The sequence below is a fragment of the Cervus canadensis genome, chromosome 24, assembly GCF_019320065.1.
Source record: "Cervus canadensis isolate Bull #8, Minnesota chromosome 24, ASM1932006v1, whole genome shotgun sequence".
Taxonomy (NCBI): domain Eukaryota; kingdom Metazoa; phylum Chordata; class Mammalia; order Artiodactyla; family Cervidae; genus Cervus; species Cervus canadensis.
In genome coordinates, this window is record NC_057409.1 from 31,217,497 (window position 1) to 31,238,335 (window position 20,839).

Genomic DNA, 20,839 nt, shown 5'->3' on the forward strand with positions numbered 1-20,839 from the left:
CTCTCAATATGTTAATTCAGTAACTCAGCAATTCCCAAGTGTCTGTTGGTCCCTCACACTTTGAACTAACCCCGTTTCAAACAGGAGGAAGTAGCCCTGTCCAGGACTTCACCGTGCCTGGGAGCAAGTCTACAGCTACCATCAGTGGTCTTAAACCTGGAGTGGACTACACCATCACTGTCTATGCTGTCACCGGCCGTGGGGACAGCCCGGCAAGCAGCAAGCCCGTTTCCATCAATTACCGGACAGGTACTTATCTTCTTCTCGGATGACCCAGGCTCATTTACACAAAAACTTTTTACAGTGTTCTCCCAAAGTATCTTCCTCATTGTGGAACCGATTTTCTTTTATAAAAAGATGAAGCAACAGCTATGGAGTTTTGAACCAGATATATAAGGAGCACCCCAAGGGCAGGGATTTTTGTCTGTTTTGTTGATTGCTGTATTTCACGTGCCTGTAATACAGAGAGGCACAGAGGATTTTCAGTAAATATTTGTTAATAAATGAATGGATGAGCCGATAAGGTAAGGAGACCAGCATCTATAGGAAATATAATTTCTTTGTGAATGAAACAGTCATATTGAAAATAGGCAATGGTATCAAGATCCAAGCACCAGCTCTCAAAAGTTCTCCATGCTTCTGCAAAATAAACATCTGAGAATCATTAGTAGTAGTAAGAGATTATTCTGTCTGTACCAGAACTGGAGACAAAGACTAGTCTGGTTTTGTCCTTAGGAGCTGGGACTTCATTGGTTTCTCTTGGTTTTTGTTTGTAGAAATTGACAAACCATCACAGATGCAAGTGACTGATGTCCAAGACAACAGCATTAGTGTCAGGTGGCTGCCTTCAAGTTCCCCTGTTACTGGTTACAGAGTGACCACTGCTCCTAAAAATGGCCCAGGACCATCGAAAACGAAAACTGTAGGTCCAGGTAAGAAGAGCCAACCTCTCACATACATCAGGATAAACAGAGTAGGACCACATGATATGTTTTTGTAAATAAATGACCAGTTGGCTGTGAGTACTATACAGTTTCATATCAAGTGTCAAAGTTTCCCTATTTATGAATTTGGGGCTCAAGGTTGTTACCAACTCCCTATATAGTAGAAGTTTTAGGAGTGCATTTCTGTTTTTATATATGTAATAGTTCTTGATGGTGTGCACATCTTAAATTACTAGATTTCATCTTTGTGATTTTGTTTATCATGCACATTAAGAAGAAACAGATGGGCCTAGCTGACTTTTAAATATTCTTTTAGCCCTTGTTTCTGTTTTCATATAAAATAATTGTGAAATTAGGATCCTCAGGCGATATCTTAAAGTCCAGTTAGTTTTCATTTTTTCAAGAGCAGCATCATTCATTGTTGGCACCATCATATTCAATTTTAGAGTTTAGCCTTTGGTGGACTTCACTCCAGTATGGTAATTTGTATTAGCACTGAACATGTTTGTCTAAGAGGAAATCCATGTGTGAGTCCTCTAATATTTTCATGATAATTCTGCAAATGAAAATTCCTGGCTACCACACATTTATTACCAAATGCTGAAAGTCCTTGGTTGTCATAACGATGACATAGAAGCTGCATTTGCTTTTCACTCCCTTTGCAGATCAAACAGAAATGACAATTGAAGGCTTGCAGCCCACAGTGGAGTATGTGGTCAGTGTCTATGCTCAGAATCAAAATGGAGAGAGTCAGCCTCTGGTTCAGACAGCGGTAACCAGTATGTAACCAGTGTCTGTTTTCCATGTTCAAAGTCAAACTTTGTTCTTAGGTGTCTGGATACCTAGTTTGTATCTTGAGCTGAGCCCATTGCAAACATTTTTCCTTCTCAGTGATGAACATACAGGGAAAGAAGTTGGGGAACTACCATAGTTAGTTGTGCTATGCTTTGAATTGCTTTTGCTCAAATGGCCTCAGCAAAATCCTATTAGCCTATAGCAAATCTACAAAATGTGCTTGCATCTCCTTTTCGAGAGCTGGATGGTAAAGTTGATTGAAGTGTGCCACACGAAGCTGTTATGTTTGGAGCATTTGTGTGGCTGGACCGATGTTTAATGTAAATACTCAATGGGTGGGTGGGGGGGGAGTTAAAGATTATAACAATCTGAATCTAACATTTAAAATCAACTTTACCACTTCCAAGTATAAAAAAATCCAGGTCTGTGAGACTAACATCACATTGCCAAAACAAATCTAGGTAGAATATCCTAAAATGTATATAAATAAATCCTCATTTGGGGACATTTTGTGGGATATCTACGCATCTCATGTACACCTGTTTTTAGTAAGTGATGCGACATTAAATATTTTCTAAACCAAAAAGCCTTATGCAAGGGTCAAGTAATTTTCCGTTTAATAGTGGGTTAATTGGAATTTAATTCATCAAAGAAAAAATGGTATCTGCAGAACTGCTTTGCATGTTATCAAAATGCTTATTTCACAACTTGCTTTTCACATAACCTCTTACCATTAATTTGCCTAACAGACATTGATCGCCCTAAAGGACTGGCATTCACTGATGTGGATGTCGATTCCATCAAAATTGCTTGGGAAAGCCCACAGGGGCAGGTTTCCAGGTACAGGGTGACCTACTCGAGCCCTGAGGATGGAATCCATGAGCTATTCCCTGCACCTGATGGTGAAGAGGAGACTGCAGAGCTGCAAGGCCTCAGGCCGGGTTCTGAGTACACAGTCAGTGTGGTTGCCTTGCACGATGATATGGAGAGCCAGCCCCTGATTGGAACCCAGTCCACAGGTATATCGTTCATCGCACCACTGGGTGCTCGTGGGAGCAGTGGCTTTATGCCCTGCTGAGTGCATTACACTTTTATCAGGCTATTGATTCCCATGTAAGGGGGTACCCAGAAACACAGCCTCTCTATAGGAAAGCCCCTCTTTACAGGAGAACAGTAATAAGCAGTGAAGTGTAGGTGACATAGAGAAATTCTACTAATAGGAAATTTTGGAGTGGCTTGGCTTACCACCAAGGCCATAAAGCAAGACATTTGAAGTTAACATGAAAATTGTGGATTATTTCTTGACTCCCTGTGGTTATGCTCACTGTGTATAAAAAAGAAAGAAATCCGGCATCCTAGAGCTTACTCTCAGAAAGGAACCCAAACTGAGCCATTTCTTGGTAGCAGGATTCTGAGCACACATGGGTAAGCCCTTCCTTCTCTGGTTAGAGATCACATGCCCAGTGTATAATTTTGCGTAAAGGCCTAGGAATCAGATGCATAGGAAAGAGCTGGTAGGGCAGATGCTTTCCACCGTGCTTTATCTTCTTGTGCTTGTCTCTGAAGCAGCGTGGAATGCTAAAGATGTCCCCTGTGACAGCATAAAACCTGGAGGTGACAATCCGTATTATTGCTCTTGGCTTCTCTTTCCTGCTTCTGTTTTGAGCCAATTTTCTTCCTATGCTGCACCACAGAGAATACTTCAGATTTAGCAGTGATACCTTCCATGGGGTCCAAATAAAGAGAATAAAAACATAATCCTATCTTTGGAATGGAATACTCTGTGAAATGGTTTTCCGTACAAAGATAATTTTTGTCAGAAAGGGGCTCCTGCTCATCTTCCCTTAGAAATGGAAAATCAATCCTAATGGTCAATAAACCAATATGACTTTTTTTTTGTTAAAGGAAAGCAAACCCCCCCCCCCCCCCCAAAAACTACTAAAACCTAAAGTCTCTTAGACTGTTGGCATTTACCCAGATGTTTCCAGTGATCCTGAGCATTGCTGGATTAAAAAGCGCTTTATTTTTCAGCAAGCATTTTCTTCATCTTGCATCCCCTTTTGTACTTTTCTGTACTGAATCTTTGCTTGACTAGGGTACCTACCAAACCAAATAAGCACAACCTATGTACTGGTTGGAATTCACTTTATTTCCCCCCTTCCCCCACTTATATAAGATAAACTCTAACTGATAACCATCCCAACAGCCATTCCTGCACCAACCAACCTGAAGTTTACTCAGGTGACACCAACCAGCCTGACCGCCCAGTGGACGGCACCCAATGTTCAGCTCACTGGATATCGAGTGCGGGTGACCCCTAAGGAGAAGACCGGACCGATGAAAGAAATCAACCTTGCTCCCGATAGCTCATCTGTGGTTGTGTCAGGGCTCATGGTAAGAAGTGTTTTTCACTGGAGTAAAGAAGTAGATCATCTCTTACACAGTTGACAGTGGTGGAAATAAAATAAGAAATCTGTGTTCTTTGCTGTCAGATTAATTTTGTAATAATTTTGTGTCAAGTAGAATGAAGCTTTTCCAAATGACTCTCAGGGACAGGATTTTATGAGGAGCACTGGATGTTGCATAGCTCTTTAAATGTATTCTGTTTATTTTAAAATGTGTGTGTGTTGAGGGGGGAGCAATTTATATAGCCATAGGCTGAATGCATAAATCCATTTTATTTATGGCTTTTCTGAATGTTGTTACCCTCGCAAGAAATATTCTCTAGTTTTTACCAACACAGCCTAATACTACCTTTCTGAAGTCATTTTTAACCTCTAGAGGTACATGCAAAGAGCTAGCCAGGTACCTAGGAAAGTAGTGTACTTCTTAACATAAGGCCAATTTCAGGAGAAACTACAGAAAGAGGGTTCAGAGATAAGACTATTCTCTTCCTCTCTATGATCAGACAAATTCATGATTTGCACCTTTCAGATCATGAAAGAGAAAACAGGCTAATACCATTTTCCTCATTTTGTGTCAGCTGAGTGGAAATAGCTAAATTATGGCTTACTTGGGCTTAACCCTAAATACATTTTTAAATTTGTGTAGTTAAATATGTTGTTGATCATCTGCAGTCTAGGAATGAAATGCTAAGAATGTACAGTTCTGTGGTTTTCACTAGCTTTGTCTTTTTCTTTTCTAACCATTGCATTTTTTTGAATGCTGGAGTGAAAATTCCTGGGCTTCAGAACATCTCATTGTTGAAGCTTACCGCGTCCTTCTTTCTAGGTTGCCACCAAATATGAAGTGAGTGTCTACGCTCTTAAGGACACTTTGACAAGCAGACCGGCTCAGGGAGTCGTTACAACTCTGGAGAGTGAGTAATCGAACTTTTTAGTGTTGACTAGCATTCTTTATAAACAAAAATTAAAGAATGGCAAATGCTATCTAGATTACTAAGTTAACAATGGAATGATTCCTGGTTTAGAAATTGATTAGCTTGCCTCTTTTTGAGTTACTTCTGTGGCCCTCTCCAGAAAGTGGTGTACACAGTGGTGTACTGGTGTACATACACAGAATCACTTCATGGTGTGATGGTGTTGGTGCAGTGAACTAGGGCTTACACTTAGGTTATGTTCTACTGGTTAGAATTTGTTTTCATAGAGTGAACGTTGGGGAGGGCATGCTGGCTTCTGTTGTGTCTTAACAGTGTAGTAAGTATTAGACGATGGTGGCCCAGATTCTAGTTTTCTGCCATATCCATGACCCACAGTTATTCTCTTTAAGAAATCACAGAAAGTGTCAAAGTTTTCTGATCTACAAGACAGGGATGGCATCATACCTGTTGAGAAAAAATATGAATCCTTATAAGAATGACAAAATACTAGCAATGTATTATTGTATATATTATATACACATATATAATATATATACCTTCCTTATGTTACTACATGTATTTTATATTGTGATAACAATAATTTTAACATTTACTGAGGTATTTGTAGATAGCTAAAGTCAGCCTTGGGAAACACCGGCCATATCTGTAAAGCTTTTCATTTCTCAAGGGAAAAAAAAAAAAAGGTACACGAGGTGAATATTTTCTTTTTTCCTGATTACTGGCAGCTTTTCTCTCTGGTTGCCACAGGGGAAAATCTACACATTATTAGTAATATATAAAAATGGATATATTTGGTATATAAAAAATAATTTAATATCAAAACCTTAACTATATGAGCCATCCAGGCACTCATACTAATCTATGGCTGTAACCCCATGCAGATGTCAGCCCTCCAAGAAGGGCCCGTGTGACAGATGCTACCGAGACCACCATCACCATTAGCTGGAGAACCAAGACTGAGACGATCACCGGCTTCCAAGTTGATGCTATCCCAGCAAATGGCCAGACTCCAATTCAGAGAACCATCAGGCCAGATGTCAGAAGTTACACCATCACAGGTCTGAGAACCCACTCTTCTGACCACATTTGTTAACTGCAATTCACAACATAAATTAGCTTCTTAGTTTTTCTACTATGTACATGGATTAAATTTATCTTCAGTGTTTTATGATAACCCAACTCTGTTGTTTACCACCTGTTTTCATCCTGTGATCAAAAATTTTGTCCTGCAAATGCCTGGTTTTGCTCATGTTTGCCAGAGAGATGGCATAAATCCCATTCATCAAATTTGATCTTTCACCAATGAACCCTTTCTTATGGAAAAAAAGTTTATACATAATGCTTGAAATCCAAAAGAAACTCGGAATGTATAGTTCTTAACATTTATGTAGATTATAAAGCAAAATTAAATTTAAAAAGCAAACAGTACTATTTCGTAAAGATCAAACTTGTCAGAGAATGTTTAATATCTGGGTCACTTTAGAACTTTTTGAGATTTAAAGTTCTGATCCCAGTTACCAACCAGTGACCATCAGATTAAAACACAGATAATAGGTCCTCACCCCTATTTATCACCAAAATGGCCACTTTTAACACAGCATTTTTGTATTTTTAAATTTATTTTAGGAAGTGTCTGTGTGCATCAGTGCCTTTCTTTTGAGACCTATTTCTCATGGACAGTTAACACCCATACCATGCTCTAATTTATTCAAACCACTTTAGTGGTTTGTATAAATAGGCAATGATAGAAGGAATCATGAAAATCGCAGATGAGTTTGAAAATTTTTCTAGTAAATGGACATCAGATAAAAATCATCTCTTTACCAATTTCAGGTTTACAACCTGGTACTGACTACAAGATCCACTTGTATACCTTGAATGACAATGCCCGGAGCTCCCCTGTGGTCATCGATGCCTCCACTGGTAACTACACTTTCTACTGAAGAAATGCCCCTTTGTATGTATGTGTCATCAGTCATGTGGACTTGAGCAACAAAAATGAGGTTGATACTTCTGTATTAAGATCACAGTGAATCATTTTTACAGTTTATAGAATTCTTAGATTCTCTCAAGTCCATTTTTAAAGTCTAGGAAAATGAATAAACAGTTATTCGTTTTCTTAAAGAGATCTAATTTTGTTTTCTTTTAGCCATTGATGCACCATCCAACCTGCGTTTCCTGGCCACCACACCCAACTCCCTGCTGATATCGTGGCTGCCGCCCCGTGCCAGGATTACTGGTTACATCATCAAGTATGAGAAGCCTGGGTCCCCTCCTAGAGAAGTGGTCCCTCGGCCCCGCCCTGGTGTCACAGAAGCTACTATTACTGGTACTGCTGCATCCATGCTACCATTTTCCTTTTTACTCTCTGGGACACACAAAGTGCTTAGCAGACTAGAACTGCGTCTTTGGTGCTCTACCATCAGATCAAGAAGCCCATTTCTGATAACCTCAGAGGGCACTGTCTACACAGGAGCTGTTAAGCTCAATACATCTCAGAAGTCATAAATTCATGAAAATGCAATAACCTCAGTACTGTCATAATGGTATTCTGGAATCTTTTTATTTGCTCTATGTTTGCCAAACACATATCAGTTCTTCCTAGAAAAAGACACTCTTCAAAGCAAACTACCAAATGCTGATACTGTTCTCTTACTCGGCGACCTAAAGAAAGATGAGCTAGAAGATCTGCCAGAGTGCCACCTCTCACGGCCTTCATTATCCAGTTTCTCAGGATAGGTCTTGAGGCAAATTGATTCTCACTCATGCTGGAGAGTGTGCTTGGGATGGGGAATAAGAGATCATACGTCTCTGGTATCATTTTTGTCCAAGAAATTAAACCTGTGTATATAGAGTACCATCTTGACTTAAAATATCCTATAGAACACAGAGGTACCAGGAGACACTGCTTTTTTAGAAACTTTGGAGTTAGGAAAACAGAAGCAAATATGGAAGGCGTTGATTTGGATACTTCTTACCAGGACTGCACAAAAAGTGATCATTCTTTCCTGTAGAGCACTGTTCTGTAGCCTGACTTTTCACTAATCCTGCCACTGAGAGTGGTCTGGCCTACGCACTAAGTAGATTCATGTGCACGGTCTGCATTGATTGGTCCTAAATGTGTATTTCACTGGCAGTGTACAATGATGATAGGTTTTCTTGAATTCAAAGAGCAGATGTGACAACATGTTAAAAGAATAACCCAAGAAGTTAAAGTGCTTATTCAGGTGTCAGATTTGATAGGAAGATAATTAATTTGCTAAGTGCTCATTGTATACAGAGTATTTGAGTGTTTACAGAAGCAAAGCAAAGCAAAGTCTCCCTTGCCTTTCAAGAGGCCAGCAACCAGCTGAAGAGAGGATGCTTGTTTCAGAGATCAACTTCCATTTGATGAGCTGAACCCACAGATGTAATGTGATGATTTGTCCTTCCATCAGGTCTGGAACCAGGAACAGAGTACACAATCCAAGTCATTGCCCTCAAGAACAATCAGAAGAGTGAGCCTTTGATTGGGAGGAAAAAGACAGGTAACGAGCACCTTCTGGGTAATGGGGAGCCCGTCATGACAAAACTAATTACAGACAATTTATCTTGCAGTGAAAAAATGCTCCAGGTTTTGATGTATTTCTCATGGAACTCTTTTTTTCCTCTAACAGCCTAGCATGTATGTTGTGCTTTTTGATAGCGAGAATGACCTGACCACTGCAGAGTTCAGTTTCATTTTTTTCCTAGCCAGTCAATATAAAGACCTTTTATTCATTCATCTTGAGAAAGTTCAAGCCAGATATTAGAATGTAAAAGCCAAGTTTTGATCATTGCTGTTCATCTGTATATTCTTTTGGAGTTAAAAGTGTTTTTATAAAAAGTGGGGAGGGAAGAGAAAACTCTTTCTCATTTGTCTTTATTTACTATTTGGTTTCTGAAGCTTGAACTAAATAATGTCTTACTTTTAATCCAATTTCAGTTTAATTTGAAGAAAATGTTTGATTTATGCTGATAGAATTTTTAAATGAATTTTATGTTATGTGTTTTAACCTATTCTTAGCATTTCAAGCGATGAAAAACTACTGCGCTAAACCTCTGATATCCTCATACTTCAGATGCTGATATAATTAGTCTAGATTCTAGTCATTATAACATGATTCTCAAGTGAGAAAGAGGGAAAAAAAAGCCTGCATATTTCAGTTCCATTAGGCTTAATTTGAGCAGAGGCAGCTTTTATGTGGCTTAGCGTTTCAAAGCTTTGTGTGTATGATAAATTCATACTAACACTTTTTTTCCTTCTAAACTATAAAGAAAACTTTGAGAAAAATCATAAAGATTTCTTTTTTGGGGAAAAAAAGTGTTTTGTGATTTAAGAACTGCTAATTTTTCAGGAGCTTTGATCAGATTGTAAAATAGTCGTTGTTGCCTGAATTGATAATGACTTCCTGAGGCTACTTCTGGGAGCTTAACACGCTTTGCTTTTTTGGCTCTAACCTTTCTTGGCTAGATGAGCTTCCCCAGCTGGTAACCCTTCCACACCCCAATCTTCATGGACCAGAGATCTTGGATGTTCCCTCCACAGTTCAAAAGACCCCTTCCATCACCAACCCTGGGTATGACACTGGAAACGGTATTCAGCTTCCCGGCACTTCTGGTCAGCAGCCCAGTCTTGGGCAACAAATGATCTTTGAGGAGCATGGTTTTAGGCGAACCACACCGCCCACAACGGCCACCCCCGTAAGGCATAGGCCAAGACCGTATCCGCCGAATGTAAATGAGGAGATCCAAATTGGTCATGTCCCCAGGGGAGACGTAGACCATCATCTCTACCCTCATGTTGTGGGACTCAATCCAAATGCTTCTACAGGACAAGAAGCTCTCTCTCAGACAACCATCTCATGGACCCCATTCCAGGAGAGCTCTGAGTATATCATTTCATGTCATCCAGTTGGCATTGATGAAGAACCCTTACAGGTAACTCATGTTTCTCTTTACTTCTGGGACACCTGGGGAAAAAGTAAGCTAGGCTACTGTGATGACCAGAGCTCTGATGTCCAGTGACCCTACTTCTAGGACCTCTTAGAAAGGTGTTGTGCTTAAGTCCTGGTATTTTTTTGATTGGAGTTTAATTGCTTTACAGTGTTGTGTTCATTTCTGCTGTACAGTAAAGTGCATCGGCTATATGTATAAATTTATCCCTTCAAGTCCTGACTGTTTTGTTTTTAATCTAAAGATGGCTCTACTTTAAGAGATGTACCAGACAGTGTCATTAGCTTTCATTTAGTGGAGAGAATAAAATCACTTCTGTTATCCTCAATCATTTGAAGTTCCATAGTAATATACACAAAGAAATGATCTTAGAAGACAGAGAGAGAGAGATCCTGCCTGAATTGACTTTTGTTCAGGAAGGGCTCAAATGCTATCATTATGGTTTGTCCTCGAAGAATCAAATCCCATTATCTACCACATGTCAAAGGAGAAAGACCTTGGCTGAAGCTGTGCCTATAAGTGATTGATTCGCTGACTAAAATTTCTCTTCTTTGTTTTGCTGATATCAGTTTTTAGCGTTTTCTTAGTTTTAGAAAGTGGCAGAATTTTAAAAACTGACTATACCACGAAGATTTAAAAGTGTTTGAAGGACCCCATGTTGGAGTCAGATGCCACTTGAGTGGGGTGAATGTCTCCCACATAGCACAGTGTCCCCCTTTTATGTGAGGGGGGATGGCCAAGGCTTCCACTGGGCTTGCCCAGACTTGCAACTAAAGTAGAATGAAGAGGACGCTGTCCCTAGAATTAGTGAGGGTTCCTGGTTAACTATGGAGTACGCAGGGTAGATTTGGGGCAGGAAAATCTGGCAGATAGAAGCAACCCCTCACTTAAGTTCCATTCCTCTCCTTGGTTGGTTGGGACCTCTCCACTTTTATTTGTCTCCCTTTGCTTTGTTTACACAGTAGGGGTTATTGAGAAAAGAATAGGGGAAGTTGTGTCAGTTCCTCACTGTAACACTTTCTCCCCACTTTGGATATGCTAATCATTGCAGTTCCGAGTTCCTGGAACCTCTGCTAGTGCCACCCTGACGGGCCTTACCAGAGGGGCCACCTACAACATCATAGTGGAGGCAATAAAAGACCAGCAGAGGCAGAAGATTCGCGAGGAGGTGGTTACCGTGGGCAATTCTGGTATGTGAATGTCCGGGTTATTCGGGCACACTGTGGACCAGCCCAGTGATGCTTCTTCAAGTGACTGTTCTTTTCCTGTTTTTGTCTTTTGACTTTGGGAAATAATTCCATGAGGAAAATGAGCAACTTTAAATTCCATCATTTTTCCCTCAAAGTATCCTAGTATGTTTGTAAAGTACGTAAGAATAGGAGAGTCTCAAACATTATGTGGTGATAGGCCTGGAAGGGACCTCAAATATTGCTTAGCCCAACACTCTTTGAGTTCCGGCTGTGAGTACCTGGTGTGATACAGGACACAAGTCTCTGGATCTCTGTTCCCAGACCCTCTTCATCTTACTAGGTTGCTGCTCCTGAGTAATGTTTAAGTACTGAAAGGATTGAAAGTGAAAGTGTTACTTGATTCAGTCCTGTCTGACTCTCTGTAAGTCCGTGGGCTGTAGCCCACCTGGCTCCTCTGTCCATGGAATTCTCCAGGCAAGCATACTGGGGTGGGTTGCCAGTCCCTTCTCCAGAGGATGTTCCCAACCCAGGGATCAAACCTGGGACCCAGGTCTCCCATATTGCAGGCAGATTCTTTACCATCTGAGCCACCAGGGAAGTCCTGGTGATTACCTGTAAAGGAAATTCTTTATCTGCAGATATCAGTGCCAGCTAGGTTTTGCTTCTAATGTAAAATGCTACCAACATAGCCCATTTCTGTCCAAAGAGTTCCCTTATTCCCACATTATTTCATGATTGTGTGTATATGCTCAGTCGCTCAGCCGTGTCCGACTCTTTGTGACCCCATGGACTGTAGTCCATCAAGCTCTTCTGTCCATGGGATTTCCCATGTAAGAATACTAGAGTGGGCTGCCATTTTGAAATCTCCACCAGGAGCTCTGACTCGGGGATTGAACCTGCATCTCATGTGTTGGCAGGCAGATTCTAGCCCATATTTCATGACTATAGAGGCCCAAAACTGCCACAGAAGTTAAATGGTCATTGACTCTTCTTTATAGCACCTGGATATTTGTTTGGTTTTGTTTTTTGGCCATGCCTTGTGGCTTGCAGGATCTTAGTTCCCTGACCAGGGATTGAACCCAGGCCATGGCAGTGAAAGTGCCAAGGCCTAACTACTGGACCACTGGGGAATTCCCTAGAAAGTCCTTTTAAACCAGTAGTGTATCGGCTGGCTTTTCAAACTGTGACAGCTAAAGATTCACCAGAAACATGAAAAAGAGACTAATCAGAACCATGAATCTTCCCACCGGAGAGTTCCCTATTCCCTATTAGCAGGGAGTGCTAAATTCTATCCGCCCAGTGATAGGTTTTATTCCTATGGCCAGATGCTTAACCTCAGCCTTCTTTCTCATTTGATAGATGACTGTGTTCTTTCACATATAAACTCCTATGAATTAGCAGTTGAGTTTTTTGGGGGGTAGGGGGTGGATCATTTTATGCTTATTATATATCCATTTAATGTGCACCTTTTGCTTCATGTGGTTTTGCTAGTAGAATGCCACGTGAAAGGAATTTTCAAGAACACAAAGGACTTTGTGCTTTTTCCTCATCATTTTTTAAAAAGATTCCACCTCCAAAAGTTTACTCCTGGTTATTTTTAGGAGGGTTATTGAAACCCTCTTAGCAGTTTAAGTTCCTTCCATTTTTCCTTCTGACTCATTACCAACAGTAATATTCTGCATTCTAGCCAGGTTCTCCCAGCTCTGAGACATTTCAGATGTCTTAGTTTTGACAAAACTCTATTTTCTTCCAGTATGATCCTTTTCAAAATATTAGGCACTTCAAATATTATTGCTTTTGAGTTTTTTATTTTTGCACTGTGAAAAGAAATGTACGCAATGGGATTCAAAGTCACAGAAGTTAGTTTATTTAATTTTTAGAGACTGAATTGAAGCATGCTTTATTTGCATAGATTATTTTAAAATCAGCTTTCACAAAACATAAAAGACCGGATCTTAGACAACATGAAGAGATTCCATTAGTGATTACCAAGTCATTTGATATTCCACTGCTTCCTCTTACTTGGAACAGTTGGGTTTACTGATAAAGTAAAGCAGTCTGATCATTATGACAATAATGTACAAAATCTAGGCTTTTTGCACTATTATGCAAAACATGCAGTGAAAGTGAATATCACATTTATGTGATTATATTTTAATGGTATATAAAACTGCTATGACTTTTGCATTAAAAGCAAAAGGCACCCTCTAATAATTACTCTTCATTTGGTGAGCATTTTCTAAGTGTTGGCAATAGGCCAATACCTGGAATTCATGATCGCATGTGATCTTCACAAGATCCTCAGCAAGAGGAAGTATTTTTATTATTATCCCCACATTAAAGAGGAGGAAGAAAAAAGGCAGAGAAACATTATATAACTAGCTTAAGGTCACTCAGATACTGATGGAGAGGAATTTCCAGCCTTTGCACCCTATGAAGTTCTTAATTGCTTCACGATCTGTTCCATGTTCTATGAACTATATTTAACAGAAATGATGTGGGTTTTTTTTTTTTAGAACTGAGGGCAAAAATGAAAGATAGACTCTTTTAAAGAGGCTTGTGGCAAGTGTTCACTAGCAAAATCTAAGCATTGTTCGTCAGAGCAGCTGATGCACTGAGGATGAATCCTTCTTAATGCTAATGGGATTTTGGGTTTAGAATAAGTCATTATATACGATAATTCAGTTTTCTTCTTATGGTCCAAAATGATAATAAAATGTCTTTTTTTTCCTTCTTTTTCTTCATGTAGTTGACCAAGGCCTAAGTCAACCCACGGATGACTCGTGCTTTGACCCCTACACGGTTTCCCATTATGCCATTGGAGAGGAGTGGGAGCGGTTGTCTGATTCTGGCTTTAAACTCTCGTGCCAGTGCTTAGGCTTTGGCAGTGGTCATTTCAGATGCGATTCATCTAGTGAGTAGCTTGCTTTGTCCATCACCTGCAGTTCCACGCAATCTCACAGTGTGCCGGGAAGCATGTTTGGCAGACAAGGCTCTTCCAAACATGAAGCAAATGAGGGGAGATTGCTTGACTCAAAGTAACATTTTGCATCATATAAAAATGATGGGAAATTTTACTTGTTGAATATTGCTTCATCTCAAAGGTTGTATTTCAGTATGACTATTAAACATTAATTTGCAATGGTAATATGATTTTTAAAATTTTCTTGTTAAATGAATAAAGTCAGGTTTGCTGAGTCAAGTCTAATGAAGGGCAGCAGAGACACAAAGAAACCTCAAATCTCTTTTAATCTTTAGTGTTGAGCATGGTAAGAGATGAACATTTATACTCACAAACACTTTCTCAGTAGGAACCAAATACACACATATCATAGTATATACACACACTTAACTCTTTCATATCTCCCGTACACAGATATCATACATACACATACACACACTGGATAGCTTGAACCTTGCCAAATAATCTAGAGAGTAAAGATGATACATTTGTAGATAGTAAGAATCAACTTCAGTTGAAAAATATTTGATTTTTAATTAATAAAGAGATTTTAATATTTTAAATTATGTTTTAGTTAAAATAATCCTAGGAATTGCTTATCATGCTTTGAGATTTAGTATTAGCATTTATGTTTTTAGGAGATGTGATTATTGAAAACTGGTTTATTTTTATAGGTGTTAACCATTATGCCTTATAACAAGCCTCCTACATACACATACAAAAATTGTATTCGGGAAAATACAACATAATAGAGTTTTTAAAGATCTTCAGAGTATTTTACTTGTGTATTTGAAATGGTTTAATTCAAACTGAAATATAAAAACAACTAATTTTTTCAATGCAGAACTACTATGATTGACTGAAAACGGAAAGAGCAGTAGAAGTGTCATACTGCTGTTTAGGAGTTGAAAGTTTTAACATTTGGTATCAATTAGGTGGTTTTTAATTTCTGAAACTGAATTGTTTTTAAGACTGTATTTATTACCTATGTAAGTACTTAGGCGCAGTTGTCAGAGCAGAGCTGTAAGTTGATTTATGTGATTCTTTGGCTCAACTTAAATTTTTTTTTCCTAGATGTCATAATTATTGAATAACATTAAAGTTTTAGGAATGACTGACTTGTTGATAAAATAGAAGTCGTGTATGTTATACAAACTTCTGAAGTTTGTTTTTAGTATAAACTTTGAAGATTAAAAGTCATCTTTAAAAAAAAAAAGTCATCTTTTGTGTATAGAAGTTAAAGAATATATAACTGAATTTTAGATATTCCTTGGAACCAGTTTTATTTGTAGGAATGACAACCATGATTTATCATTATTTTTGTTTTTATTTTGATATTTAGGTTTATTTCACTTTTCACATTTACAAGAAGCCAGCTGATCTTTATTTGTTGGTTAATTGAACTTTGTACCCAGGATCTCTGCAAATCCGAAAGTGACTTTTCATCTATGATCTATTCCTAAAAATCTATTCAAATCCTAGTTTAGCCTTCCCAATTTTAAATCTTAATAGGGAGATGTCAAATGAAGGTCATTGACTATTCTTGTGAAATGATTATGATGGAATAAATTGGTTCTTAAAATGTCCAAGAAAATGTTAAGCTGCAAAGATATTTTAAAATCCAACCAAAAAAGTGGCTTGTCAGAGGAATCGTGACCTTCAACTTTCCTTACTACTCCTTCCAGATACTGGGCTTTGAAAATTCGGTGGCATGTCCCAGTACACTCAGCATCGTGTGAGTCAGAAATGCCAATAACTCCTTGCCTCTGATTTTGCCCACCCCCCAGAATGGTGCCATGACAATGGAGTGAACTACAAGATTGGAGAGAAGTGGGATCGCCAGGGAGAGAATGGCCAGATGATGAGCTGCACCTGTCTTGGAAATGGAAAAGGAGAATTCAAGTGTGATCCTCGTACGTTGCCACAGATCATTTTTAGTGCCTTTTGAACACTCTCGCTTTTCATTACTAGGCTGTAACTCTCATCCCTGGAAATGATTGACTTTAGATCTTGAGGAGTGAACAGTGGGTTTGTTAATCTTTTGATTTGGGAAAGCAGAGACAGGCTTCAAAAATGAGCCACGATTTAATGTTATTGTAGGGCACTTTAGCACTTCTCCGACCGGAGTATTTTGACTATAATCTGCAGTGAAATGTTACAAGAAAGCTTTACAAGTCTTTGGATTCAACTTTTAAAATATGATCTGTCTTGGCATTGAACTTTTTCTGGTTCGTTATATCTAGTCTTTGGAAATACCGCCCTAAGATCTGTACAGCGGTACCTCTTGTATGGATGATTCCTATTAACACATGGGATGTGGGCTGTGATGATACAAACTTAGGGAAAAAACAGAACCCACCCTCATAGAGGGATCAAGTCTGTATTATTGTTATCGGTCTTGTAAACACGTCTGACTTCTATGTCTGCGTAGATGAGGCCACGTGCTATGATGACGGGAAGACTTACCACGTGGGAGAACAGTGGCAGAAGGAGTATCTTGGTGCCATTTGCTCCTGCACATGCTTTGGAGGCCAGCGGGTAAGACCAGATAGTCCAGGCTCCTTGCTATTTAGATAAGGGGGGAAGCTTCTGTGCTAATGATTGAGAGTTACACTTCCTATGGGTGCCCATTTCCTGCTGGCACATAAGACTACTGCATACCCCTTTCCAGTTCTCCCCTTTCTCGGCAACCTCAGCCTCTCCCTCACACCTACTATTCTCAGACTGCCTCCGTTCTTCAGCAACTGAAGTGTTAAATGTTTGGGGAGCACTAGGCCTCCTGCTCCATTCTGATGGGCAGGTGGCCCGTGACACTGCTGTTAAATATTCTGAATAATACCCAGATCTTAGAAAAGATCGCTTCTTTGTACCCTCTGTTAATCCCAAATAGATGCCTACCATAGGTCTGGTGCTGTGCTCAGGAATATGGGACAAATGAAAAGAGTGAAAGATGGTTCTGGATCTTAATATAGTTGGACGCATTAAATTAGCATACACTGAAAGTCGGGATGAGTAAGTCAGGTTCTGAGTGGGTCTGACAAATCCAGTTCCCAGGCAGGCTGATGTCAGCAGGCGAGGTTTGGTGGAAAAGACATTTATGAACTGGCTGGGGTTTAGGATGGGCAAATTGTGGTCGAGGGAGCAGGGAAGCAGAGAGATCACCCCTCCTGGGATGGCAAGGAGCTGGCGTGGGTGGGCTCTGGGGAAATCACCCTCTGCCTGTTGTCAGTGGTAAGACATTAAATGGGAAGAGGTGGGGGCCACTTATGGAGGGCCTTGCAAGGCCATTATTTATGCCAGTACTTCTCAACCATTTCTAATCTGTGTCTTACTTCAGTATAACAAAAAAGTCCTGTTCTTTCCTCTAATCTTCAAAATCTCAAAATGCCTTTGAAACTCACATAAAAGCAATGGAACATAACATTCCTTTACTTTCAATGAAAACATACCCTCCCAACAGCTTTTTCAAGTTCTGGTACCTCAAGAACATGCTCATACTCCTGGGTAGGACTCACCAGTTGATGCCTTTGGTATTAGCCAGTTGCAGGTACCCAAGAAGAAAGGGAATGTGATGGAAGACGGGTTTTTTTTTTTTTTTAGGAAGATTAAACTGGCAGCAGGGAAGGGTCATCAGCAGTCTGGCTGAGGGCAGCCCCTGGAAGCTACTCTGATCTTATCTCACCACTTGTAGTTGGGGAGAGGGGAAGTCTCGGTCTTTCATTTACATGTATAAAGATCACAGAACCTAGTCATTTCTAGTCATGTGCTCAGTGTATAAATGTGTGCTGGTAAGTGAATTTGTTGTGCAGTCAGTTTTGGTCTCACTTTAGACTCTGCCTCTTGATTTATGCACATAAAATCTTTCATATATGACACCTGTTCTAAAGCAAGTGCTAACTGAAACACTAGAGACAGGAGTGGGTACTATTACCTCATTTATATGAAAGCAAGATTCATTGATTCTATAATAGGTATTTACCTGTATTGTCTTAGTAATGTATTTTGGGAATATGCTTTTAAATGGAGAAATATGTCTGAAATACTTAACTGGCAATATAAAAAAGAAAGTGATCGTATTATTTAGGTTTTTTCGGATTATAAGAAAAAAAGCCCAACTCAGGTTAATTTAGGCAAAAGGCGGCTCACTTGACTGCAAAGTCCTAGGACCTCCCAGTGACAGAACATGACTGGTATTCACCCAGCTGGGTGGCAGGTCCCTGTGATTTTCAGGCTCCTCACAGCCAGTCCTTTCTCTGGGTCTCTTTACCCTCCCCTGTAAAATAAGGGTGTCTGTCCAAGTGATCTTACATCTTTTTAAAAGCTCTAGGATTCTAAGAAAACCTCTCCCATCATCTAGTGTGGAAAGCTTATTAAGAAAGTCAGGAGTGGAATGAGCCTTACCAGATGGTGCCCAGGCGGTGCTAGTGGTAAAGAACCTACCTACCCATGCAGGAAACACGAGAGACACGGATTCGATCTCTGGGTCGGGAAGATCCCCTGGAGAAGGAAATGGCAGTCCGCTCCAGTATTCTTGCCTGGAGAATCCCATGGACAGAGGAGCCTGGCGGCTGTAGTCCATAGGGTCGCAAAGAGTCGGACACGACTGAAGCGACCTAGCACACATGGGAGTTTATAGGACATTTCAGGAAAAAGGAAAAGCGTAAACAAAGGCAGCTGTACAATGTGAGAAACCGGCCAAAATGCATTCTGAGTTATAAATGCATGAAATCATCATCAACGCTTCCTTTATGATTAACTGCGTGTATTCTGCCAGCTTGAGCACTGAAATTCTTTGACACAAGTGCTAAATTGCGATGTTCCTGTGTCATCCTAAACCTCTTCTGACTTAACGCCTCTGCTCTTTCAGGGCTGGCGCTGTGACAACTGCCGCAGGCCAGGGGCTGAGCCGGGTAACGAAGGCTCCAGTGGCCACTCCTACAACCAGTATTCCCAGAGATACCATCAGAGAACAAACACTGTAAGTACACTGGCCCCTGCCTGTTTCTCCTTAAAAGGCAATCAGGCATGTAGGAGGGAGTCCCTTTCTATAGGTACTTTTCTTCTGAACGAACCAAATTTTTAAACACTCTTTTAAATGACTTAAGAGGAGAATACGGTATCCTGTAGCATAATGTGGGTTCTCTTGAGCATCTCCTGTTGCCCAGTGTATAGCTAAGTGCTTAAAGCTAGAAGTATTCTTCCATCTGTAAGTAACTGTCAGAGAAGCCACCCTTCCCCTTTTCTCTTCTGTAGGCTTTATAGGATTTGCTGTTGATTTTTCTTCTCTCTTCTATTTTCACAGAATGTCAACTGCCCAATTGAGTGCTTCATGCCTTTGGATGTACAGGCTGACAGAGAAGATTCCCGAGAGTAATATTTCCAGCCCGGAGAAACAAGCGTGGCTCTCTGCCAAGGTCCATCCCAACTGGAGTGGTGTCAGCAGACCCCATGTTAGTGTGCGTCTTTCTTAAGCCCTTTGCTCTGGAGTCACTTCTCCAGCTTCAGCTCAACTCACAGCTTCTCCAAGCATCACCCTGGGAGTGTTTTGAGACTTTTCTCATACATGGGAGCAGTAGGTTATCTATTCTCCAAAATATTCGATGCCGCTCAGTATTTTAAATGAAGTGATTTTAACTTGTGATTTGGATTGGGATCCATAGGGAAGCACATGCACCAACCAAGATACAAAATGTCTTGAAATGATATTACCAAAATTTTAAGTAGGAAAGTTACCTGGACACTTCTGCTTCCACTTAACTGTCTGGCCCGCAATATTGTAGGAACAGCATGTCCTTGTTACTGTGGTATTCAGAACAGCCACAGTAGTCATTTTTTCCAAGCGATTCTAGTAATTGCCTAGAAATATCTTTTTCTTACCTGTTATTTATCAATTTTTCCCAATATTTTTATATGGAAAAAAATTGTATTGAAGACACTTAGTATGCAGTTGATAAGAGGAATTTGGTCTAATTATGGTTGGTGATTATTTTTTATACTGTATGTGCCAAAGCTTTACTACTGTGGAAAGACAACCGTTTAATAAAAGATTTACATTCCATAACTTGAATATTGTGTCTTCTTTTTTACATAAAGAAATTGGGGGGTGGGGTGGGTAGGAGGGGCGGATTTCCCTGGTGGCCTAGTGACCAAGAATCTGCCTTCCAATGCAGGGGAGACAGGTTTGGTCCCTGGTTGGGAAACTAAGAGGCCACATGCCATGGGGCAACTAAGCCCGTGTGCCAAAACAAAAGATCCTGCATGCTGCAGCTAAGACCCGATGCACCCTAAAAGAAAGAAAAAAAAGAACTTCAGGGGGAAGATAAAGAATCCTCCTGAATGTTTTTTTTTCTTTGTTACTCAGCAAACATTTGAAAACCCATGTACATGGCTCTAAATTTTGGTGATTTAAGGTGCCTCGTTAGCACAGTAGGTAGCGCGTCAGTCTCATACATTTTGGTGATTTAAATACAAGCTTTGCCAAGTCTGTCACTCCCTAAACCCAGATTCAGTCTTGTCATTTTATTTCTTCCAGTGTTGGAGATAATTTTATATTTTCCACTTTACCAGATTTAGGTGGATTCAAATACTTATTTAACTTGCTAGCTAGCTCTTCAGAAGTATAATTGAAATAACC

The 20,839-nt window shown here is 40.0% G+C and overlaps 1 protein-coding gene across 13 annotated transcripts in view; it reads left to right on the forward strand.

The window, feature by feature from the left end:
• The window catches only part of FN1 (fibronectin 1), a 69,494-nt gene extending 49,222 nt beyond the window's left edge, over positions 1-20,272 (forward strand). For 2 of the 13 annotated variants that reach the window (XM_043445310.1, XM_043445313.1), the window contains 17 exons: positions 85-249; positions 777-932; positions 1,610-1,723; positions 2,489-2,758; positions 3,946-4,133; positions 4,971-5,058; positions 5,961-6,137; positions 6,913-7,002; positions 7,229-7,408; positions 8,517-8,606; positions 9,572-10,038; positions 11,105-11,243; positions 13,993-14,157; positions 15,993-16,118; positions 16,637-16,743; positions 19,073-19,183; positions 19,508-20,272. In XM_043445310.1, coding sequence (XP_043301245.1) covers positions 85-249; positions 777-932; positions 1,610-1,723; positions 2,489-2,758; positions 3,946-4,133; positions 4,971-5,058; positions 5,961-6,137; positions 6,913-7,002; positions 7,229-7,408; positions 8,517-8,606; positions 9,572-10,038; positions 11,105-11,243; positions 13,993-14,157; positions 15,993-16,118; positions 16,637-16,743; positions 19,073-19,183; positions 19,508-19,579 — 2,705 coding nt within the window. In that variant the 3' untranslated portion in view covers positions 19,580-20,272. The remainder of the gene's footprint in view (positions 1-84; positions 250-776; positions 933-1,609; positions 1,724-2,488; positions 2,759-3,945; positions 4,134-4,970; positions 5,059-5,960; positions 6,138-6,912; positions 7,003-7,228; positions 7,409-8,516; positions 8,607-9,571; positions 10,039-11,104; positions 11,244-13,992; positions 14,158-15,992; positions 16,119-16,636; positions 16,744-19,072; positions 19,184-19,507) is intronic. The other 11 variants (XM_043445311.1, XM_043445315.1, XM_043445316.1 and 8 more) reach the window with 6 other exon arrangements.
• Positions 20,273-20,839: the final 567 nt, after the last annotated feature.